Source organism: Tachypleus tridentatus, unplaced genomic scaffold (assembly GCF_004210375.1).
Source record: "Tachypleus tridentatus isolate NWPU-2018 unplaced genomic scaffold, ASM421037v1 Hic_cluster_2, whole genome shotgun sequence".
Classification (NCBI taxonomy): Eukaryota; Metazoa; Arthropoda; class Merostomata; order Xiphosura; family Limulidae; genus Tachypleus; species Tachypleus tridentatus.
The window spans coordinates 31,193,348-31,216,989 of record NW_027467782.1 but is presented as its reverse complement, the minus strand read 5'-3'; the positions used below and the strand labels follow the sequence as shown (position 1 = coordinate 31,216,989).

The window sequence follows — 23,642 nt, the reverse complement described above, 5'->3', positions numbered from 1 at the left end:
TTGTTTGTCAGTGCAGTTTTTACACAGTATAGACCTCAGTGTTCTGCCTGGTTTTTGAATAAATTTGGTATTAACTGGAATGCCATATTTTCTCACTAGTTTTAGCCAAATGTCAGGAATATATGGTATGCAGCAGAACACCTTGTTTTCCACTGTCATACAGTTTATAAGAGTATAAATGTGGAAAATATTTCCAAATGTCTTATGTTGCTCTCCCAAATCTAGCCACTTGCTTGGTTGCCTGCCTACAAAGAATAATTGCACAAGAACTTTTTACAGGCAAGGTCGTGGTTTTTGTCTCATTCTTTGTAGCATCACTTCAAAAACACCACAATTTGAAATTTTCATATACTCACTGCCATCTCAGAACTTAGAAGGTGTATATTAATGAAGTTATTGATCCACATTAAGAAATATGTGGCAGTAATGCTAGAGATAAGTAATTTCAATACAATAAAAACATGAGAAAACCATGGGACTAGAGATACATCTCACTCATTATTTGCGAATTATGGACAATAATTGTTAGATCGTTAAAACAGTCATTGGTTGAAGAAATTTTTCTTTCTGCATTACAAAATCTTTTCTTTCACATTTCATCTTATGTACAATATATTTATGAATTTTGTGTGACTTTTCATATTGTTTTCAAACCTTGGTTTGGTTTATTGCTTATGGTGGTTGTGAAGATTTGTTTTTGGTCTCCTGTTGGGTTTTCCTGCCTTTTACATAGAGGTCTATTGCAGGGTGAAGATCAAACTGGCTTACCAGAGGCCATCAATAAAAATGACCATCAGGACTGACAGTGTGTATCCCATCGGCCTTGTCTTGTTGTCACTTTTGATTCTCTTCATAACTGAAAAATCCCTTTTAACATACTGCTGTATTTATAGACAGAAAGAGTGCTGTTAGGACTAATTTGCCTAAGTGGAGAATATGGTGAAACTCTTCACCAAGAAGTTTCTTTAACATGGGAAAAAATAAACTTTTATTTGCAGGGACAGGTTTTGATACATTTTTTTTTTTTTTTAATGTGTTCATATTCTTGCATCACAGTCTGCTTGGGTGGCTCACTTGAATGTTGGCCTCTCTCCTCTGAATCATGACCACCAGACGTACTGGAAAATAAACATTCAGTGTGGTAAATGATCAGATTCTTAAGCTAGTCTTTGCTATAGTTTGGCAGCTTGTTAGATCCTGTTGCCCAGCACTTTGGATCTAAATTTTAGAATAATTATATACTTGCCAACATCTGATTGAAATCTAATTCGCATACCTACTCAAATACAAAATATTTACTCATTTCCATAATTTGATGTACATCTTGTGTATTCATTTGATTTAACTTTTGTAGGGTGGTTATGATCTCATTCATAGTGTCAGCAAAGATTAAATTATCTGACTAGGAAGAAGTTAACTGGTACATAATTTTTAATGAAAGGTGCTGCATTGTGAGAGAAAGTAAAATAAACTGATTTGATCATCCTTAAGTGCCCCTTGGTAACAGAAGCTTCATCAGAGTTTGATCTAGAAGCAATATATATAAGGGGACAAACTGTGGTTTTCTAGTTTTCATATAACTCGTGAACCTGTGCTTTATAGCAGCCTATCAAATGATAATCCACTTCCCAAATTTTTTGGTCACTTTATTCAACAAATCAGCAGTCTTCATTTCTTGCAAATGTATCAAAGTGTTTGAACAAAAATTGATTATGCTGCTCATTTTGGTTTGAAACTCGATTACATGCTTTATCCCTTTACATGTATCCAAAATAGTGAGCTCTAATTAGTGTGATATATAGTGAATTCCTACAAGATGCATCATGTTTTTACAGGAAGATTACTATGCTACCATTTGAACCATAGTTGATACTTTCTCCATCTGACCTAAATCCAACAAGCTTTTTCTGCCATGCATTGCTAACATTTACAATCCTAAGCAAAAACTTTGGTGTTCATTATCAGTGAAAACATGACCTTGCACTATTTCTTGCCAGATACAGACATGTCATATTTTGCAATGCAATATCCTGTTGAGTAAAGCTTTATAAACTTCTCATTTTGCTCACTAGACAAGTAATTTAAGAGAAAATGGATTTCTTAAGGCCATGTTAAAACTGCTTTGCAATTAAGTTAAATTAGACTTGATTTTGAATAAGGGTAATGCTACTAGTCCTAAGGTTTTTTTGTATGTTTTACAAAATTACTGCTAGGATATTTCATTTTCCTAAAGACGTTTGTTTAAACTTAGTGAAATGAAAGTAATTGTAAGCCAATTGGAAAGATGGAATCTATCAAGTTGATTTCATTTCCTTGTTTGACTCTACCTGAAGTGGAATGTACTAATATTTACACCTACTTTTTCATTCAAAATATTGTATTAGGGTTACACTATGTTTCACTTTGGAGAAAGGTACCTTGTGACATTCAGAGTATGATAACTTTTAAGTGCATTGTGAAACTATGCTGTGAGTGTAATCAGGAAATTGCTAGTTTTTTGTGTAATATATGCATGTTGTGTTTTTATTGTCAATACAGACAAATATTTAGAAATTACAGTGAACTCACCTTTACAGATGTTTATGGTTTCCTATGCTTTCTACATTTGTTCACGTTTGAGGTCTCAACATTTTCTCCATGTTTTTGAAGAGTTCTTTGAAGGCATATAACTTACAAGACCCCACAAGCAACTGGAAATGGCTATCAGAGAAATTTGACCACTTTCTAAAAATCCACAGAATATAACTCCTAATCTACATTGAATTGCAACTAAGACCACTCATTCTTCCATGAATAGTCAAATTTTCTCTTTTTTTTGAGAAGTGCGTATGTGAACACTTGCTTATTTGGGGAATCAAAGGCATGGGTGAGAATAAGTCTTTGTGGCTATTAATATCAGGTATGGGTTTAGAACAAGTACTGGAGAGTTTCTATATTTTTTCCTTTGAATCAGTCTCAGAATCACAAAGTTCATTCACATTTTGATTTTTTTCACCAGCCACGTTACTTTTCTTTAACCCAGTATGCTCCATTTTTGTTTCATTTTCTCAGAAGAAGGCTTGGGTTACTGAATTACCATGAAGCCAAAATTGTAAGAGCAGCCCACATGTATTAACACTTGAGGAAATGCAAGTGTTATAATATTCCTGATGAAATTTTCATAAGTTTAGCAAAAGAGTTAGCTGTTTTAGCCAATTGTGATTCAGCATTCAACCCAACTTGAAACAATGAACTAGTAGTTTTACCATATCTGTCCACTGTGTTAGCTATGTACTGTGTCTGTTTGGAGAGTGATTGTTTTTCTTTGTGGTAATAGGGTTTCCTTTATCACCATTCTGTGGCCTGTGTAATATTTCACATTTGAATGCTTAGTGCATGCATTGTGTTATGATATGCTGGTAACACAGATTTGTGTGTTTGCAATGGCAGAAAGATAATTGATAAAACTGCGAGTAAAAAGGTGCCTCTTCTGTTTTTCAGTGCAAATTTAGGACGTTTTGTGGTATTTGGATGATCAATTGATTCTCATTTGTGTCAATATTTTATGCTATTGTGAAGGACTACATATGTCATTTCCCAGATATTCAGACTGGTATACTACCTAATGGATTTCTGTAGTGCCAAGAATTATGGGGTGCACTGTTTTGATACAGCTGCAGTTTTGTTTGGTTCATTAGTGTATAGCAAAATTTGTACCTTGGTTGGATGAGATGCAGCTTTCCACTTGTATTGATTCCCCACCATGCTTCACTGTAGATGTCATACATTGATATGATACCATACTTCTCTCTGTTGTCATTGTTGAATAAACTATTGTTGATTGTACTAAACAATTATAACTTGTATTCATCTGTAAAAAGCATTCAGCTTTATCTTTGTTTGTTCCACTGTTGTGGTCAAATGCTTGTTTTAACCTTTCAGCTGCCTTTTCTCAGCAGCTGTTTGCAAACAACTTCACCTCATCTCTGACCACTTTATGCCATTGTGTATCTTACTGTTCTAAAGGTAACATTCACACCTTAAGGTTATTGGCCAGATCTACACTTAATTATCTACCTCATACTTATGTATCCTGTGATACATAGCACAAGTTATGGAGAGTCTGGGGTTTCTATCTCAACCACTTTTATTATTAGAATGTCAGTTTCATGTATTGCATACAAATGCCACTAAAATGTGGAGTCTTGCCACTTCTTTTGCAAAGAGTATTCTAGACTTGCCAAAATTAATTTCTACCTACTTGTCATCAGTATTTCGGTCCTAAAAATTATGATTGAATTCATACTACTACTGGGCATAGTATAACTGCTTGTACTTCATTTCATTTTCACATTATAAACGAGTGGCATTCTCATAGTATTTGTCTTTTATATATTCTTTCTTAGTAACTGTTTCCACTGTTACTTCTAGTACTGTATTTATATTTGTTTTAATATAATAATGCCTATAATTCTTTATCTGTAAACAAATCACAATAAAAAAATATAGTAAAACCACAAATATTTGTTATTTCTTGGAAATATTCATTACATGTCCTCTCAGTGTGGATGCTTGTATGTAGTGAGGGGGCCTCCCAGACAAAGTTCTGTCTTTCCAGTTTACCTCCTCAGTGACCTAAACTCACCCACATGTTTGCTGTGCAGGGTGATCAATGAAGGTGAGAAGAGGATCCTGGTGGTTGAGGGGTCCAACCCCACTACATCACTTTGACCTTGAATTCACATGAATTGGTGATTTTGGGTCCTCCACCTCCAAGGGTCAGTTGGCTAGTTCTGTTGGTCTAGGGTCAGGTGAGTATCAGTTTTGGGCATTTTCAACAGTTTTTTTGTAAATTTTATCTGATGCTGGTGTTTAGGTATACCTCCCACAAAACCTTGGTGTTGCTTCAGTGTCCTTATTTATCATTGTAGTGCATTCCTTGAATCCATGGTTGACGGGCTCAATGGGCACTGAACCTTTCTCATTGTACTATGGATCTCCCAAATCTCAATGAAAATGAAATAGTAAAAAACAGCTCATTGGTAAATGACCACATCTTGAAGACTTTGAACAACAGTCTCCAAGTCACTCGATATCTGTACCTAATTTTCTTAAACTTCATTCTTTGTCTGACCACACTTTAAAGTGGTTTACTGACTCTTCACAGTCTGGCAACATCTTGGTGGAAACACCTGTGCTGAAACACACTAAACTCCTCCTCAGTTGTAAGTCTATTGGGGGTATACTCATTATGTACACCCCATGATACATTGAATTTCTCATGAGGAGTTATTATTGAGAGGGATTTGAAGAACATCCCTGAGTTGGAGATCCTCGCTGGTTTCTTCAGCCAAGGCATTTCAACTGTGCTCCATATCTCCACTTGCTAGGACTGAATTACCTTGACATTTACAGTACCATATCCACATGCTTTTCTAAAGGCAAGTTACCTAATATATAAGGTACAGTCATATGTTTCTAACTCTCTCTAATGTTTCCAGTGTCAGTGGTTCAGATATTCAATGCATAAACAGGTGAAAAACATCTAAAGATATGTTATCAACTGAAATTTTTATGAATTGGTAAACCCTGTGCAAGTTAGAAAATTTGCTAAAAAAATTATAATACATTAAATAATTCATTGGTTGCCAAACAAAAGTTTCAAATCTTTCTCGTGACAAGTGCAGCAATAAATAATATTGAAAAAATGGATGATAATCTGTTGTAAGCATGTAATAATAAAATTTCTTCACTAAAGTGAAATTTAAATTTACAAAGATATCATCATTTCTGTATTTTTACATTAAAATGAATTATCGACAAATGTCTTTTAATCTTTTGTTTCTAACAAATTGTATTCACAGGGCCGAGAAATGGACACAAGGACAACAGTGTACAAGAAGACAGATGAAATTTATCAACTAAAGATGAAAGCATCTGTAGGTCAGTACACCTTTATTAAATGTAAGTAATGAAAAAACTATAACCCTAATATGCATCTTTTCATTAAATAAGGGTTGCTAGAATCTCTGTATAACTCACTCCTGTTTTCATTGAAAGCAGTTAATGGGGTCTGATCCCCAGTCCATCATACTAGTTTGTGATGATTGATATTAATGTTTTAAACTTCTTTAATACAATAGTGTGCCTGAAATACATCAGGAATTATTGAAGCTACAGTGAACTCAATATTTCTCTTGTTGTTTTATCAAAACCTCATAAATTTCCTTTTCTTCAAAATTGTCAGCAAAAGATTTTATCAAGACACTGAGAAAGCAAACTATTTTAACTTTTTTGCGTTATGAATTGACACTTTTATTCTTCATGTGGGACAGACGCTATGTCAGCCATATTTACACAGTGAACAACAATGCTGACTTTTTAGCTTGGATATGCAGTTATACCATTATGAAGAAATGTTTTACACATGACGATATAGAGTTATTAATTAGATAAATATATGAGTCAATGTTTCCAATACTGTTTCCATTTAATACAAGAGGTGTCAAAATATATTCATAAATCAGTCCAAACATGATTCAGTAATATTGAACATGGTGGAATTTAGCTTGTTTTTTGATAAAGGTTGGGAATATTATTGTTGTATGTTCTGACTTCCTTGAGACTTGTACAACCTATACTTTAATGTATTTCATATTTGCTTACTCACATTAATTTATCAAGTGTTTTAGGAAAACAAAAATTGAATATTTTTCCAGAGTAATATGTAAGGTTTCTCATTTTGATGTGAGGAAACATTTAAAGCAGGATCTGTATAATACACCTCTCAGACTTTCTTTATATAAAAATGAGATGTAATACAATAAATTAAAATTTTGGCAAGTTTTACATAACCTTACATTTTGAGCTTCTAGTTTTCTTTTGTAATATATACACTCAGTGGCTACTTCATTAGGTACATCTGCAAATAACCAAACAGTGAATAATGTGGCTGTGACTCGCTATATAAAGCATGTGGACACGGTCAAATAGTTCAGTTGTTGTTCGACCAAACATTAGAATGGGGAAGATGCAACTTTGACCATGGAATGATTGTTGGTGTCAGGTGTGATGGTTCCAGCATCTCAGAAACTGAGATTTTTATGTACTACAATCTCTAGAGTTTATAGAGAATGGTGCAAAAAAGAAAACATCCAGTGAGCAGCAGTTATGTGGGTGAAAACACCTTGTTAATGAGAGAGGTCAGAAGAGAATGGTCAGACTCGTTCAAGCTAAGAGAAATGCCACAAATATTAAAATAACCACTCTTTACAACATTGAGTTTCAGAGGGGCATCACTGAATGCACAACACATTGAAAGTTGAAGCAGTTTGGCTACATCAGCAGAAGATCTTACCAGCTTCCACTTCTGTCATCTAAGAACAGGACGACGAAGCTACAGTAGGCATGGGATCACCAAAACTGGAAGATTAAAGATTGAAAAAACATTGCCTGTTCTGAAAAAATTCGATTTCTTCTGCAACATGCAGATGGTATGGTCAGAATGTGGCATAACCAGCATGGAGCCAGAATTGAATTATGATATTGAGTCAGTATGGACCAAAATCCCTAAGGAATGTTTTTAGCACCTTGTTGAATCCACATTGTGAAGAATTCGGGTTGTTCTAGAGGCAGAAGGAGGTCCTATCTAGTAGTAGATAGGTGTACCTAATAAAGTGGCCACTGGGTGTTAGGTAATAGTGTAAAATTGTTTTTAATTTAGCATTAGGTACAAGCAATAGTTTATTCATTAAGACACCTTTACGTCTTGTTAGATTTATTGAGACTTAAGTGTAGAAGAGAAACACGAGAAGAGTCTCTCAAAAGTATAGCTTTAATTTTTCATTAATTTGTTATTAGTAATCTGAACACAGTGTTAAAATAAAAATTAAGAAGAAATCACTGTAGGCTTACAGTAGTTGGCTGCAATTAGAATAATTCATATTGATTTTTAAAAAATTCATAAAACGTCAGGTTTTTCTAACAAGGCATCTGAAACATGACTTCTGTAACTGTATTTTCTTCAAGAAATGTATCTACTGATTTCATATGTAGGTGTGTATGGATGATTTTATATATATATATATATATAGATCAACTTGTTTACCCTTGTGTTTTTGGTAGAGGCATTTTACTTTGTTAGTATATTGTCTTGGAAGAGAACTCTGTTTAAAAATATTGTATAAACAATAAGTATCTTGGAAATGCAACAGATTATGTAGACAAATAAATTAAACGTTAATAAAAACGTTAAGAATATTTGTACTAATACTTGTCTTGAGCAAGTTTTGTTGTGCATAATTCTACTTGGTATCACTCACACATACATGTATGAAAAAATAAAATTCTACAGAAATGTAAACCTTTAGTGATTTAGAAGTTTCTTTGGGTAAATGGGAATATATTATGTTGGTTTTCTTTTGCAGCATTTTTCAGTGAAGTGGAAAAGAAGTTTGGAAACATGCCTTTCACTTTGAGGTATTTGTCAAGATTTTTTATTTATGCATGTCTAATGTCAAATATAATACTTAAAACATAAGGTAATAGATTTGAAAGTTCATACAAATTATTTAGTTGCTCTGTTGTACTTAAGAAACTTAAAACTTTTTATTGTAGGTTACATTGCTTAAATGATTAATCATTGTTAATGAAATGTTTCTTTTATACACACGAAAAATATGCAACTATCACATACAAAGAATGATTTATTAAATATTTTATTTTCATATATTAATTATAAATGTGAAATATTTTTGTGTGTATGTGCTTTAATATTTGTTATGCTCAGGAGTTTGCAAGGTAAATGTCGAAACGTTTTTCATTTTGTAACTAGGTTTACCTTTAAAATTTAGATTCTGTGGTCTGTTCTACACCAAGTGTTTGAGATGGGAATGATTTTAGTGTAAAAATTTATCTTAAGACGGCTGGTATGGTTGTTAGAACTTTTATTAAAATAAAGTAGAGAACAACGTTTCCACCTTCTTAGGTCATCTTCAGGTTACCAAAGAGGGAGTTTGCAACTGACTGTTGCCAAACACGTCTTAGGAACGAGAGTGTAAACATGTAAGGGATTGTAGGTGGTGTTGCACTTAACATACCAATATCTAGGTGGCTTTTTTTTTAATATTTCTGTTAAATTGAGAAATTAACTAACATACAATACTAAAATTTGGATTACATTTTAATTATTCATATTAATCTTATTAACATTAGTTCATAAAATAGTAGTTGAATAACATTTTGAATGGAGTCAAGAAATACAAAAATGTAGCTTTTGACCCACGTCAAAAGGGAAATATAAATGTATTCTTAAAACAGTGTGTATGAATATTGAAACTTTAATTAAAATAATATACATAATGGTGTTTTGACCTTTTTAGGTCGTCTTTCGGACAACAAAGTTTGTAATTGACCATTGCTGGGTACATATCTTGGCAACAAGAGTGAAAAGGGGCACAGAATTGTGGGGGATGTTGCAGTTAGATGTCAGGTTAGTAATTAGAATAGGCATAAAGGTGTTCCTTTATATTGGTTTAACTATGGTTTTTTGTTTTATAAGTAGGGATTCTTTATTTTTATATATTTGTATCTCTACTTAGTATCTTGGTATTTTTCATGGTTGTGTTGTGTTTATTTAATTTGCAATGTTCGAAAATGTGTGAAGGTGTTTTTTTTTGGTGTTCATTGAAACTAGTTTCCATTTTTCTGCTTGTTTCTCCATTATAAAAGTTGTGGCATTTACACTGTATTTCATAAATAATGTTGGTGTTGTGTTTGTCAGTGTAGTTTTTACATAGTATGGACTTTAGTTTTGTACCTGGTTTATTAATAAATTTGATGTATACTAAAATGTTGTGTTTTGTTATAGTCCAGTATTGGTATTTTTCTGTGGATTTCTGTTTTGAATTGTGTGTCAGTTCTTGCAATATTGAGGTTGAGAAATGTTATTTGGTTAGTGTATGGAGTTAATGTGGTTGAAAAAAAAAATAAGTGTGTGTCCAGCTGTTATATTGACACAATATCTGTACCATTATAGTGGTGGGTGTAAGGCTGAATTGATCACTTGAGATTCGATCTGTATCATGAAAATGTTGGCTAGAACTAGATAATGTGTTATAAGTATATGAACATGTTTTAGTAAAAGTAAAGGAATTTATTTTTCACTGATTCATTGAATATGTATATCAAATCCAGGTAATATTATTTATAATAATTAAACTATTTGTTTTGCTATTGCACATATACATACTTTTCTGTTCTATCTTTAGGGCCTTGGAAGATGAAAAGAAGGCCAGGATGGGTGTGGTAGAATGTGTTAATCATAAACTAATAGAACCTTTCACAGTTTTATATGAAAAGGAAGGTTTGTTGATTGCTGTATACTATTTTTTTTTAATTTATTGATTGTGGAAATTTAGCATAATCATATTTGTTATTTTTATAAAAGATATTTAAGAATAAAAAATCATTATTATAAGATAACTACATGAACAAAATGCTGTAATTGTGTCAAAATTTTGAGAAAAGAATTTTTGGAATTATGTAAGTTGCCCCCCTCTCTCTCTAATCATCTTGTTTATTTTAACTTTTGAAGTTTTGCCAGCATATAACCATTTCAACACATTTCGATTACTTTTAAATTAGTAAACACATGTTCACAAAATTTAGCAGATTATCAGTAAACATTTCAAGGCTTCCATATGCAAATTGTCAGATTTTTTTTATCAACTCTTGATTATTGTTAAGTAATGTTTTTCTTGTCGCTTTTTATTTTTACGTGTTGCCAATCTAACATGTAAAGTAGGTTTTATTTTAAGATTAAACTTTCTTTTCAGATTTCACATGCAATGTCCCTATAAAGTTCAGATAGTTTTTATCAAGTATTTTTTAAGAAAAATTTTATATTTTTGTTATTTTTGTGAATGAAGCTCTGTAGGGTTCATTCGATTTGACCAATCTTTTGATCACCATGTCAATATATTTAGGAAATGAATATTAATTATGCCTTTTTCATTCTACAATGACTATGGAATATAAAACAAAAATGTAAGTGTTTAGACCAAATAGCTTAGATTTATTATTTTTATTATATTCACCTTTACGGCCTGGCATGGCCAGGTGGTTAAGACACTCAACCCATTATCTGAGTATCGTGGGTTCAAATCTCCGTCACATAAAACATGCTCACCCTTTCAACCATGGGAGTGTTATAATGTTATGGTCAATTCCACTGTTGATAAAAATTGGCAGTGTGTGGTGATGACTAGCTGCCTTCTCTCTAGTTTCACACTGCTAAATTAAGGATGGCTAGTGCAGATTGCCCTCATGTAGCTTTGCACAAACTTTAAAATAAACCAAACCATATTAAACTTTAAGCCATGTCTGAATAACAATGCAGAAGTTACAATGACACAGCACATGCACTCGTGTTACCATATCCAATAACATAAAACTGTTATTTGTTTTCACAAAGTGACCTATCTGGGCTTTGTTTTATTGGACTAGTATTTGGTAAATTACAGTCATGTTTGAATAATTATAAATATATGTATTATTACTATTTACTTACAACTTCTTAAACATATTTTTCTTAAAACATAGAACAGTAAATAAAGAAGTGAAGCAAACAATTATCTCTTCTAGTTATAACCTTTCAATTTTGTTTCTGCTGCTTATAGCTTGCTACACCTTAAGAAATTTAACATGTAGAGAATGTGAAGGAAAATTATTTGTTTTTGTTTTCAGATATATTTACAGTTAAATAACCAAAAAATCATACATTTCTTCATTTGTACCATAGAATTCCATTATTTATCTAGTTAATTACTTAGCTGCTTTTGTTTCCAAACAATAACAAAATCTTGAACTGGCTGAAGACTGTACTTACCAGCACAAAGGTTTGTTTCGAAAAAAAATGAAAGAAAACTGTTTTCTATGAAAATGGCTGAGAAAATCACTAAGGGGAAATTTTGAGCTTCCATTGGCTTACTGACATGGCATATTAGAAGTAAATGTATATAAGGGACCATTTCCAGAACTGAAAGAGGTGAGCTAGGACCACTGTGTTTGTTGCACTGCATGAATACAGTGATAGCTCAGCAAATAAAGATCAAAAGATTCTGTTTTACGTTCTAGTTTGTCAATATTTATAATTTGAGTTCCTAATTCAAACGGAACTATAGACTTTGTATTTTGGCGTCACAAACATCTAATTTGAACCAGTACTGAGTTTAACATACCATGTGACATACACAAATCAACGTTTAGATGCATTTGTTTGATATTTACTTTTACATTACAAAAAATTTAATAATGTTTAATATGAAGATGTGAATTATTGTGTACAGTTTGAACCCAAACTTAGGGAGATAAGTTCATAGAGTAATAGTTCAATAAAACTTTAAGAGCAAGTCAACAAATGCAATGACATGGCCTATGACCCATTAGCTGTTGAGATAGGGTTACTAATTTATTGTGCTATTAATATGCATATGAATAACTAGAACAACGAATATTAAAGGATGTTTCACCAAATTTCTGTGAAAGTATGTTATTTGTTAAAAATATGTAGTAGTCAGTCAACACAACATGCAGGAGTACAATCATTGAAATCTGCTGGGATGTAGTACAGGAATATTCAAAGAAACTACACTTCTGCAGGGATATAAAACTAAGTGTTTACTAAAAATGCTGATACAAAAACAATATTCATGATAATTATGCTTTTACTGGAAAACAAAAGTAATTATCAGGCAAATAAAACTTTTAAAGAACTTACAAGTTAGTGTCAAACAAGGTTGATATTTATACAAACTTATGTTGCACCAAAGCTTACATTATGTAACATCAATTCATAAAAGTATTTTTATTTAAGAGTTTCGGATTTTATTGTATCATCTATCTTGCTTATCGTATTTTGCACTACTTTATTTATTTAATATTTTTGGTAATATATTTATACAACATTAAATTTCTGAACATTTGATAAATCGTTCACATTACTTCTTTGTCTCTCTCTGAGAGACAAAACATGAAACCTTTGTGCTTCCTTCCTAACAGTTTTGATAAGTGGTCCATAATGGCAAAGTGAAGAAGAATTTTAACCAGACAAGGCACACAGTTAACCACCAGCAGTGTAAATTAGTGATGAAGTTTTTGTTGATATTCGTTGTCAAATTCCATGTGCAATACTGGCACTTTTATGAAGGATCCAAACAGTTACACAAGTCCATGTTTATGAACAGCATGCAGCTAATGTGAGATATAAGTTAACAAGTATCTTTGGTAGATATGCTTCAAACAGTTTACTGATCCATTCACTGTATGCGTGTTTCTACATAAACATTGCCTTCTGTTATTGTATGTGTTAATGTTATTATGATGACTATAAAACATGCTCTACCTTTCTTCTCACAGGAGAACTGGTGGCCCAGTTTAAATTTACTGTATTACTTATGCCTTCTGGCTCGCACAAAATAACGGGTGAAGCAGTGGATTGGGACATGTATGAAACAGAACATGACATTAAAGATGATACCATCAAGGTAAATTTTTCAGCCACTTTTATATACAATTATGGGAGAGTATCATTTAATAAAAAACAAGTCCTTCTCTGACAACAGTTTTAAATTTTTGTGTTGCTGCAAAATTTGTTTTGTGTTAATGAAAAGAACCAGCCAGTTAAACTGTGTATACTGTTAAAGAACAAGCCAATCTCAAAACACTGAGGAGATTTTTTGTTTCTTGTTAGCAATGATATTTGGAAATGAGTCACACATAATGTTGCAAATTCCTACTAGGAAGCTAACCCTGATGAAGTGTTTTTATGCATGATGTAATTGGCTGAGACTGTGGGTCCATGCTTGTCTTTACTAAATAAAACGCCCTTTTGGAAAAAAATGAATGGCATTATAAATTATTTCAAGGATACCATGCACTGAAATTATGTCAGACCAATCATTTTTCTTGTCACAATTATCTTGATATCAGCTGTGGTAACTTTACAAAGAAAAACATTTATTCTGATTCATTTACATTGTTCAGGTAACCAAGAGTAATGTGCAGTGATGTAATTAAAGAATAATTCAAATATTCAAGGATATTTTATTTTTAAATTAAATCCTTCTTGAGGTTTTATTTTATGTTATTGGCAGGTCAATGATATAATTGACCTACATTCATTGTTTGAAAAAATAACTGGATAAGCAAAAAGAAAAAAACAGCATAAATGAAGTAGTAAATAGCTCTGTTATAATGATTTCATAAAGTTAACTTAAATTTATAAAATTTGTCTAATAACCTGACATAAAGCGATTTGAAGGCATACAAATGAGTATTTAACATTTGAAGAACCTTCGCCATTCTGTGTCAAACGTGACGTGCTAGTTTCTTTACTCGTCAAAATAAACCAGTTTCTTGAAAATGAATAAGTCAACATTTGTCCTTCAATTTAATAGTGAATTTTCTTTTTTTCATTGAAATGTTGGACTTCTATGAACACTTCTCACCAGTAACACAGCGGTAATTCTGCGGACGTATAACGACAGAAACCCAATTTCTGTAATTATGGTGAGCAAAACACATTACAATCCATAAAGTATTTTTTCTTAGCTACAAACAAACATAATCTATGAACTCTGTTTAGTCGAAATGTATCTCAGGTCGCTTATCATCACCAACGTGATTTTTTTTTTTTTGCAAATATTGTGTGTTTTAGCCGTGGGTGTGTTATAATGTTCGGTCAATCCTACTATTCGTTGGTAAAAGAGTAGCCTAAGAGTTGGCAGTGGGTGGTGATGGCTATCTGCCTTCCCTTTAGTCTTACACTGCTAGATTAGTGACGGCTAGCGCAGATAGCCCTCGAGTAGCTGTGCGCGAAATTCAAAAAACAAAGAATTTTAAATAAAAGAAACAACCATACAACTTAATTGTACCTACAATGTTGTTGAAAAGAAACAAAATACAGCGCTAGGTGGCGCAGCCGTCAAGACAAACGCTTCCAATCGAGAGGTTAAAAATCTCAAATATGTCTTTTACGTTTCATAAATGTGAAATTATACAAAACGTTTTATTTTATATAAATAAAGTGCTAGATAATAAAACGTTCCATTATAAAGTTTGAAAGTTGTTTCAGTATTTACAAAAGTTTTTCAGACTAATTAAACATTTTATTTTTACACCTTATTTAAAACTACAAAGTGTTGTTACATAAGCCTTAAGCAAGACACGAAAGATCTTTCTATCTGGATTACCTCAAAAAACCCAGTGCGTTCAAGAAATATGAAACAATCTGAGTAACAAGTGGAGAGCGTTTTTAATCCAAATAAATCGCAAGCAATCACGTTTAACAAAAATCTAAAAAGACAAAAATTACTCTAGAAAAAGCAAAATTCTCATTCGTAAGTACGCCTATTAACTTGAGCAAATACATCACTTTCGACAAAAGATTAACATGAAAAAAAACATGCTAACAACATACAGTCATAAATCAAAAACGGCATTTCACATTTTTTTCACCATACAACATATTTCAGCAATTACAAATCACACAACAAAGTACATAAAGGATAAACCTTACAGGCACCGAAAGATTTACCTGTCCTGTGAAAGTGGGTTTTCTCGGGCACTCCGTTTCCCCACATCCAATTCTCAGGCATTGGATCTTTAGATCCCAGCCAAGGCAACATTATTGTCCTGCCCTGAAATGGGTCGTCTCGCGTTCATATTTACTTTGAAATCTGCTTTTTGGATTCTGGCCTGGCTGGTCTCTCCGGTGCTGCCTTTGTCTCGCTCATCAGTATTATGACCAGCCTCACTCCTTCACCTAAAAAGAGTCAAAATAAAAGAAAGGCAAAAACCCCAGGCAAATTTCAATAATTTTTCACGAGAAGGGAGGAAGAGGAACCACAACGTTCCTGATCACCCCAGTTGGAGAGAGAATTCTTCAGATTTCTCTCTCTCTAAACTAAACCCCTGCCACGTTAGTTTGCGTTTGTGTTTATATAAGCCTTACATGAAGAGTACAGAACATTTTCGTTCATTCCTAGCTTTGACACTGAGCAAGTAAGACGTGTATTTTCCCTCCCCTTTACCAGCATGACGTTCTCGTTAACTGGTCCCACTGTGCCAATCTCGCCACCTGTCCCGCCCGTAATCGTCGACGGTCTGCCACCCCAACTCTCGCCTTTTCAAATAGTCACGTTTATCGCGCAGGCTAAACCTGGCGCTTCCTTAGACCCATCTAGAACCCAGATCCTTCGCCGGGGAGGTATTCTCCTCCAGCCGTCAACGCCTACGGACTTATCATACTTTTGTGAGCCGTGGAATACTCAAATTAATATTAAATGTTCACCAACTAAGGGCCCATAAACCTTTTCTCTGTTTTCCTGAGAAGAATATACCATTCCATTCAACCGAGTGAAATCAAATGCGCTGTTGAAAGTCAAACAAATTTCGAGATATACGCCGTGCACCGAATCTACTCGAAAGCCTCCAGACAAGCTACCAACTTCATGAAAATGGTAACAACCACTAAACATATTGCCGATACGATTTTACGTAATGGTTGTTACTGTCACATCTATCATTTTAGTGCCGTCGCTCACTCAATCCGTGGATACCCAAGCAACCAGAATCTGTTTCGCCACCTAACGTATCATCTAATCCGTTCTTCCACCCCACCCCCCAAGTCTGTAGTCAAATCGTCTCCTGTCAAACCGCCATCGAATTCTTCACAAACTTTTATCATGAAGAACGACAACCATTCTCAGAAAAGCGACGATACGGCCACTGGTCATGTACAGAACAAGCCTCAGTTTCTCAACAAATTCACTGAGACGTCATCTATTACACTTCGCTCTAAAATGTCTTCCCAGATGCAAACTACACAAGCTACCTATTCGGATAAGTCAACTATAACAGATAAGCATCCTACCATCTGTCAAGCTATTAAAATTAGAATACACAGAAGACATAACTTTTCCCAAACGACTGAGGAATACCCAGAGAATCTACTTGAACAAGTTCTAGAGCCCCAACCTGGAGTTTCGTCGTACAGTGCAGTAGACTCACCACCTCTCAATGACTTTCACACGTTAATGATAAGGGTAAAACATTATCGTGACATAGTCCCACTTTTCTCCCTGTGCGACCCTCCATCCTCGTGAAATGAGCTAAACTGGTACTAGCTGGATCATTGGTACCAGCTAGTGAAAGTGGGTTTTCCTGGGTTCTCCCGTTTCCCACACATCTAACTTTTGGCATTGGATTTACAGATCCCGGCCGCCCTGATGGACCCTAAATCGGCCCTTGATTTTGTGGTATTCGCATATCATCTATGGGTGTCTGGTGTCAGTTTGTCGGTCTTTCGTCTTCCTTGCTTGCTCAGAGTTCGCACCTTATTTAAGGATGATCTCGTCCGTCACTTTTTTTTCGCTTCTCTTTGGGTAGCTGCTTCAATACCCTAAAATCACGAGTGGGGCGAAGAGAAAGGCCATCTTTCTGAGCACCCCCGGAGGGGATAGAGTACTTCAAAACAAAATACCTGTCAGTTTTGTTGTTGTTATAGAGCATACTTACCTGGCGCTGAGAATGCCATTATCAACAAGGTGGCTTCTCCAGAGCGAGGCTCGCCCATTGCACTCTGGGTGGGTGGAACTATGCCACTATCCCAAACTGGGAATGATGGAGCGTGTAATTTTTGGTAGTGGAGGACTGCGTTCGCGCTATCCCCTGTAGTAAAATCGAAAAGAAAAATTCAATTTGTTATTAGAGAAATGAAGTTGTATGTAAATAATGAAAAGTGTGTAACTTCACAATGTTGAATCGTTCCTAACTCTCAATACCTCCTTATTGTCTGAAGAGAGATTATAAATAATACGCAACTAAGGTAAAATAAAATTCTACCTTGCTTAAAATGTTCTTTTATACAGTGAAGCTTACTACTGGTATGAGTGTTAAAACCTTTATTAAAATACAGTAGCGAACAATGTTTCGACCTTAGGTCATCTTCAGGTTAACAAAGAGAAAGTTTGTAACTAGGCACATGTCTCAGGAACGAGAGTGTAAACATGTAAGGGATTGTAGGTGGCATTGCAGTTAGGTTATTAATTGGTACAGGTACAAAGATGTTCCTTTATATTGGCTGTAGTTGTTGTATCAGTGGGACTTCTTAGATTTCGCATTTCTTTCCCAACTTAGTATGCTTATGTTGTGTTTGTTTCTGAATTCCTCGCAAAGCTTCACGAGGGCTACCTGCGCGTGTTGTGTTTGTCAGTGTAGTTCTTACATAGTATGGGCTTTAGTTTTCCACTTGGTTTTCAATAAATTTGGTGTTTACTGGAAAGTTGTTTTATTAAGATGTTTTACAAATGTTGGTTATCTTTTTCACTGTGGTGTGCAGCAGTGTAAGGTTTTGTAGTTTGTTGTATCCTCGAATTGATTATTGTTTGTTTGTTGTTGATCTAGGTGTGTGCATATAATTTTGTCAATGGTTTGGAAACCAGATTCAAAGAACACAAACACCTTCACATGTTTTTGAACACTGCAAATCAAATAAGCACAACATGCCCATAGAAAACGCCCAGATACTAATTTGGGAAACTAACGCAAAATAAAAGAAGTTCTACTTATGCAACAACTAAAACCAATGTGAAGGAACACCTTTATACATAACTACACTAATGAATAGCCTAACATCAAACTGCAACGCTATGTACGATCCCGTACACGTTTACACTCTCCTTTAATACATGTGCCCAGCAATGGTCATTTACAAACTCTTTCTTTGTTAACCTGAAAACGACCTAAGAACATCGAAACGTTGTTCTCTACTTTATTTTAATAAAAGTTTTTATACCCATACCAGCTTTTTTGAGATACATTTTTACTTCAAGTGTGTTTTTCGTCATCACAAATGATTTTTGGCGTGTTTTTTCTGGCTACCTCTCCTACGAAATTGCATACATGCAACATGCAAAACAATAATTTTCTGATGAGAAATAAATTGTGAAACAAAAATGTCTACAGTCTTCAGAATGTTTCTTACCTGTTACTAGGATGTCAGAAGCATTAATTTATGCATTGTGTTTTTAGTGACAAAAAAAGGTAACCTCACTGCAATTGGTTTGATTTGAACCATTCTGATACAGCTAATCTCATAAGGTGACATGAATCTTAAAAATTGGTATTCTTTTTCAATAATTTTGCAAGCAATTTTATCAAAATACATAATATTTATAAACTTTTAAGTTTATTATTTAATTTGTTAATTCATTATTGTTATCTTTTTTTGTTTATGTTTTATTTTGGTTTCCGAAATACGAGTTTTTATTATTGTCGTAACTTTTAGCTCCTACATTATATATTTATGCTAATCGTTTTGAGAGATATGATGCATTTTGTTGTTGTTTTACATTCACAGCTTTATTTAAAACTATTGTGGTTGATTTTTCTTGGAGGTAGTTGTATTCTATTTGCGATGGAGGAAATTAATTTAACTGTACTTTGAATAAGAAATCTTGTGTTTGATAACAAAGAATAATAGTATTCCTCTTTACTATATACGTATTTAGTTATTAATTGTGTTAGACCTTCAGTCTTGGAACCCTAAAAATCAGATTTTGATACCAGTGGTGGGCAGAGTACAGATAGGCTTTTGTATAGCTATGTACTTAATTACAAAACAAACAATTTTATATTATGTTACCCTTTTTGTAAATAGTATTACTTTTGCAATAGTTCAATTTGTTTTGTTTTTCAGCAATTATAAGTATATTATTTTTTAATTGTTTGGTTATTTTGGCGTACTCGTTTGTTTCGCTAATTTTTTTATCGCCTACATCTTTGGCAATTTGGTTTATGGTTGTTATAATTTGAATTACAACATACTTAGTTATTTACTGCGTTTGCTCTATATCTTGCATTCTGTAATACAATAGCGTACACAGAATTTGATAGGTCTTGGGCATGTTTATAATAATATACTTAGATTTAAGGGCTTAGGTCATGAGCATTCACTTCTGTAGTATTCTAGTTTTAAAGATGTATTCTTAAGTTTTGTATGTAGCAAGTACACCAATGCTTCTTTCTGTAAAGATTGTATTTATGAATGAAATTAAATTATTATGTATCACGTTTAACATTTTGAAAACTTGTATTCGTCGCATAGTGGGATTTCAAATTACTTTAACATGCTTTATAATTTAGAAGTTTTATATAATGTCTTCTGACTGCCATTTAATTGCAGGTGTAATTATAGAGTAATTTGCATACAACGTTCATGTAACCAGAATACTTTGTCGTTCATTTTACAAGGTTGCAATTTGCCAAATTTCCTATTCACAGGAAGACACTAATTATGTGTAAAATGACGTGGCATTCGGAAATTGAACGGATAATTTACACGCATGTTTATAGGTTCAATGGTGAGGGTGAGATTGATTTTGAAAACTCACGGTAGTAGTAACAATCTATACATCCACTCACCTGATTCCTGACCAACTCCGTGGTCTTTGAAAACATACAGGTTAAATAATAGAAATGGATTGCAGTAACTTGTAGTTGTGAGCACAACCCGCAATATTTTAGAAGTCAAAACGTCATATTTGTAATGAAATATAGCCGACGTTCAGTTATACATATACACAGCAATAACGATAGGTCTCATTAAGTTTGTTTCGTATTTTGAAAATCCCAGCTTCAGATATAAAGTTTGATACATTCTCGTAATTCCAACACAAATCAAAGTGTAATAGTGTTAATAAAATTCGTCACTGCATATAATTGTTAGTGGACGCTTACGGCATTGTTACCTTGTAAAAAATTAACGGCTGTGTCAGGTCTGGTAGACCAATGGCCGAAACAAAAGTTTAGGAATGAATGATGTATTTGTACACTAATGTTTATTTTTTCACACAGTAATAATAATTTACAGTGGTTGTTTAGTAATTATATAAATTTCAACGCCTTATTCTAGTGAATCACAGAGATAAAAAAACATACATGAACCGACATGTACATAAATTTTGCAGGCAACAATTTTTTAAAGTTATTCTTTTATGATTGATATCAGTCACTTAATTTTTTAAAAAAAGTTATACAGGGTGTTCGGAAAGTCACTGTGCACAATATTTATTAACAGACATGTTTCAAAAAAGAATACAGGAAGTAAATATGAGTGACAATCATAAACAATGTTGAAAGTGACCCCGTTGACATCAATACAGGCCTGGATCCTTCTTATTTTGTTTCTAAACACCGCTATCAGTTGCTGGCTTGAAATAGACTAAATAAAATATGATTACAAAACTGCACAGTGACTTATGCACTATAGGGCCCAGCATGGCCAAGCGTGTTAAGGCGTGTGACTCGTAATCTGAGGGTCGCGGGTTCGCATCCCCGTCGCGCCAAACATGCTCGCCCTTTCAGCCGTAGGGGCGTTATAATGTTACAGTCAATCCCACTATTCGTTGGTAAAAGAGTAGCCCAAGAGTTGGCGGTGGGTGGTGATGACTAGCTGACTTCCCTCTAGTCTTACACTGCTAAATTAGGGACGCCTAGCACAGATAGCCCTCGAGTAGCTTTGTGCGAAATTCCAAAACAAACAAACAAAAGACTTTCCGAACATTTGTACCCTTGATTCAAAGTCCCGACGTTTAGTGTTAAGTGGAATTTTTACTGAAGCCAGGATTTTGGGACGGTAAAAAAAGCAAAAGTGATCAAATATACATCCACATAAAGATACCACAAATTCAGTTCGGCTTCAGAAAGAAATGTAACGTGGTCGTGAGCTGACTTCAAGACATGCAGAGTGTGATGTTTCGGCCTAGCCGTTGGAGTTTCGACTAATATTGCCTGCTGTAACATGAAATATTTATTTAAAGTAAGGATGCAGTGGGCTAATGGAGCACGCAGGTACTAACTCGAGGCTTTACAGTTGAAACAAAGAGACTCGAGACTAAGAGTTCCAATAACACGTTTATTTAAGGCAACAATCATTTAATATCTACACAATTTATCTTTTGAACATGATGACTGATATTTAAGAAATAATAGCATTTTAATACTTACAAAGAGCTTACGCCAGAATTGGCGTTTCTACTAACGGTTTTGCTTTTCAATTTGGCACAAAACTACACGAGAGTTATCTGCACTCTACTAACGGTAAGAGACATCTTTTCTCCTTCGCCTTGAACGATCGGAGTGCTTGCAATATTTTTCTCTATTCTGGCGTCTGTTATAGAACCTTTTACACGAGTGGAGAAGTGATTTGTCGCCCTATTCATAATTCAAAGTGCCAGCTCGCTTCCTGTTTATGAATTTCTAAGCTCGTTAGAATACATCTTCAAATGGTCAAAGTTTCTTTCCTGTTTACGAACTTTTAAGTTTGTTAGTTAATCATTCACCGGAAGCACCAGCCCATACTGTACTGTCGGTCCATTATCCAAGGTTCATCATCCAAGTTTCATACCACCTTTTAATCTTGACAGCATCTATTTCTTCCAGTCTAAACACATAACAGAAGATTATCAGCGGGTTTCTCTGAATCTCTGTTTTGAATCATTCGTCTGTTGTTTATGATAATGTCAGTTCTTTTTAAACAAGATATCATTTGATCATAGAGTGACAACTTTCTCGCTATGTTCTTGTAGTGGTCACTACTTCATAAACATATTTTATTATACTTCATTACTTCCTGTTTATTAAAATAATTATTCGAGGATTCTATGTACCTAGCGATGCCTCAGAAAGAAAAAATTTAATATTTCCTTGTTTTTTAATTAAGCACAAAGTTACGCAATAGACAATATGTACTCTGTCCCTCACGGTATTGAAACCCGTTGTTTAGCATTGTAAGTCCGCTGACATACCCCTGAGCCATTGTGGTGCTAATAATTTCTTCTATCAGAACTATAAAACAGTAGAACTCAAAACACATTGTTTTGAAATGACTTTAGTTAACAGATTGGTTATTTAAAGTTGTCGAGGACTTTCTGATGCAAAGTTTTATTCCGCGATTATAATAGCATGTCAGTAGACGCGCTGACATGGAAGCAATGGAGGCAGCTGCCCGTGGACCTGGAGGAAAGAAATTTGGTTATACAGTAAAACCCACAAAGCATCTTTTAGCTATATCTTCATTTAATCATAAAAGCATAGTTTTGGCTTTTCTTTCCATATACACTCTTGATTAAAAAATAACTGATATTATAACTTGAGTAATAACTAACAAATACTTTTTACTTTATACATTTAATAAATATCTGTTGTTACTTTATTGATGTTTCAAGCTTATACTCTGAACTAAAACGGCTGCGTCTATCATTTTGACTTGTTTATGAACTTGTTACTGTTCTAATTTAGGATCTTCTCTTTAATAAGCTCTTAAAATGTTAAAAAAGAGAGAGAAAGGGAGCAAGAGAAGAATGTTTACCCCGAGGACTGTGCTGGCTTTCAAAACTTTTGCATGTGATAAATTAAAGGAAACTATATACGCCAGTAGCTGACACGTGACAAATCAAAACAGCTGTATATTTCAGTATCTGATACGTTACAAAGGAAATTAAGCTTTATAAGTTGGTATGTGACACGTGACAAAGGAAAGAAAGCTGTACAATCTAGTATCTGTATAGGTCAGTATCTCACATGTGATAAATAAAAGAAAG

At 33.9% G+C, this 23,642-nt stretch overlaps 1 protein-coding gene and 1 non-coding gene across 3 annotated transcripts in view; both read left to right on the top strand.

Annotated features, from left to right (window-relative positions):
* The first annotated feature begins 5,793 nt into the window (after positions 1–5,793).
* LOC143242414 (proliferation-associated protein 2G4-like) overlaps positions 5,794–23,642 on the top strand; it is a 32,434-nt gene continuing 14,585 nt past the window's right edge. The window contains exons 1-5 of one of the 2 annotated variants that reach the window (XM_076485778.1): positions 5,805–5,922; positions 8,406–8,457; positions 10,248–10,342; positions 13,396–13,523; positions 13,730–13,878. In XM_076485778.1, coding sequence (XP_076341893.1) covers positions 5,853–5,922; positions 8,406–8,457; positions 10,248–10,342; positions 13,396–13,523; positions 13,730–13,735 — 351 coding nt within the window. In that variant the 5' untranslated portion in view covers positions 5,805–5,852 and the 3' untranslated portion in view covers positions 13,736–13,878. Of the gene's footprint in view, positions 5,923–8,405; positions 8,458–10,247; positions 10,343–13,395; positions 13,524–13,729; positions 13,879–23,642 lie in introns of those variants that run through there. The other variant, XM_076485777.1, reaches the window with a different exon arrangement.
* Positions 17,549–17,712, top strand: LOC143243465 (U1 spliceosomal RNA). The gene has a single exon (XR_013024591.1). It is a non-coding gene; the product is annotated as a U1 spliceosomal RNA (small nuclear RNA).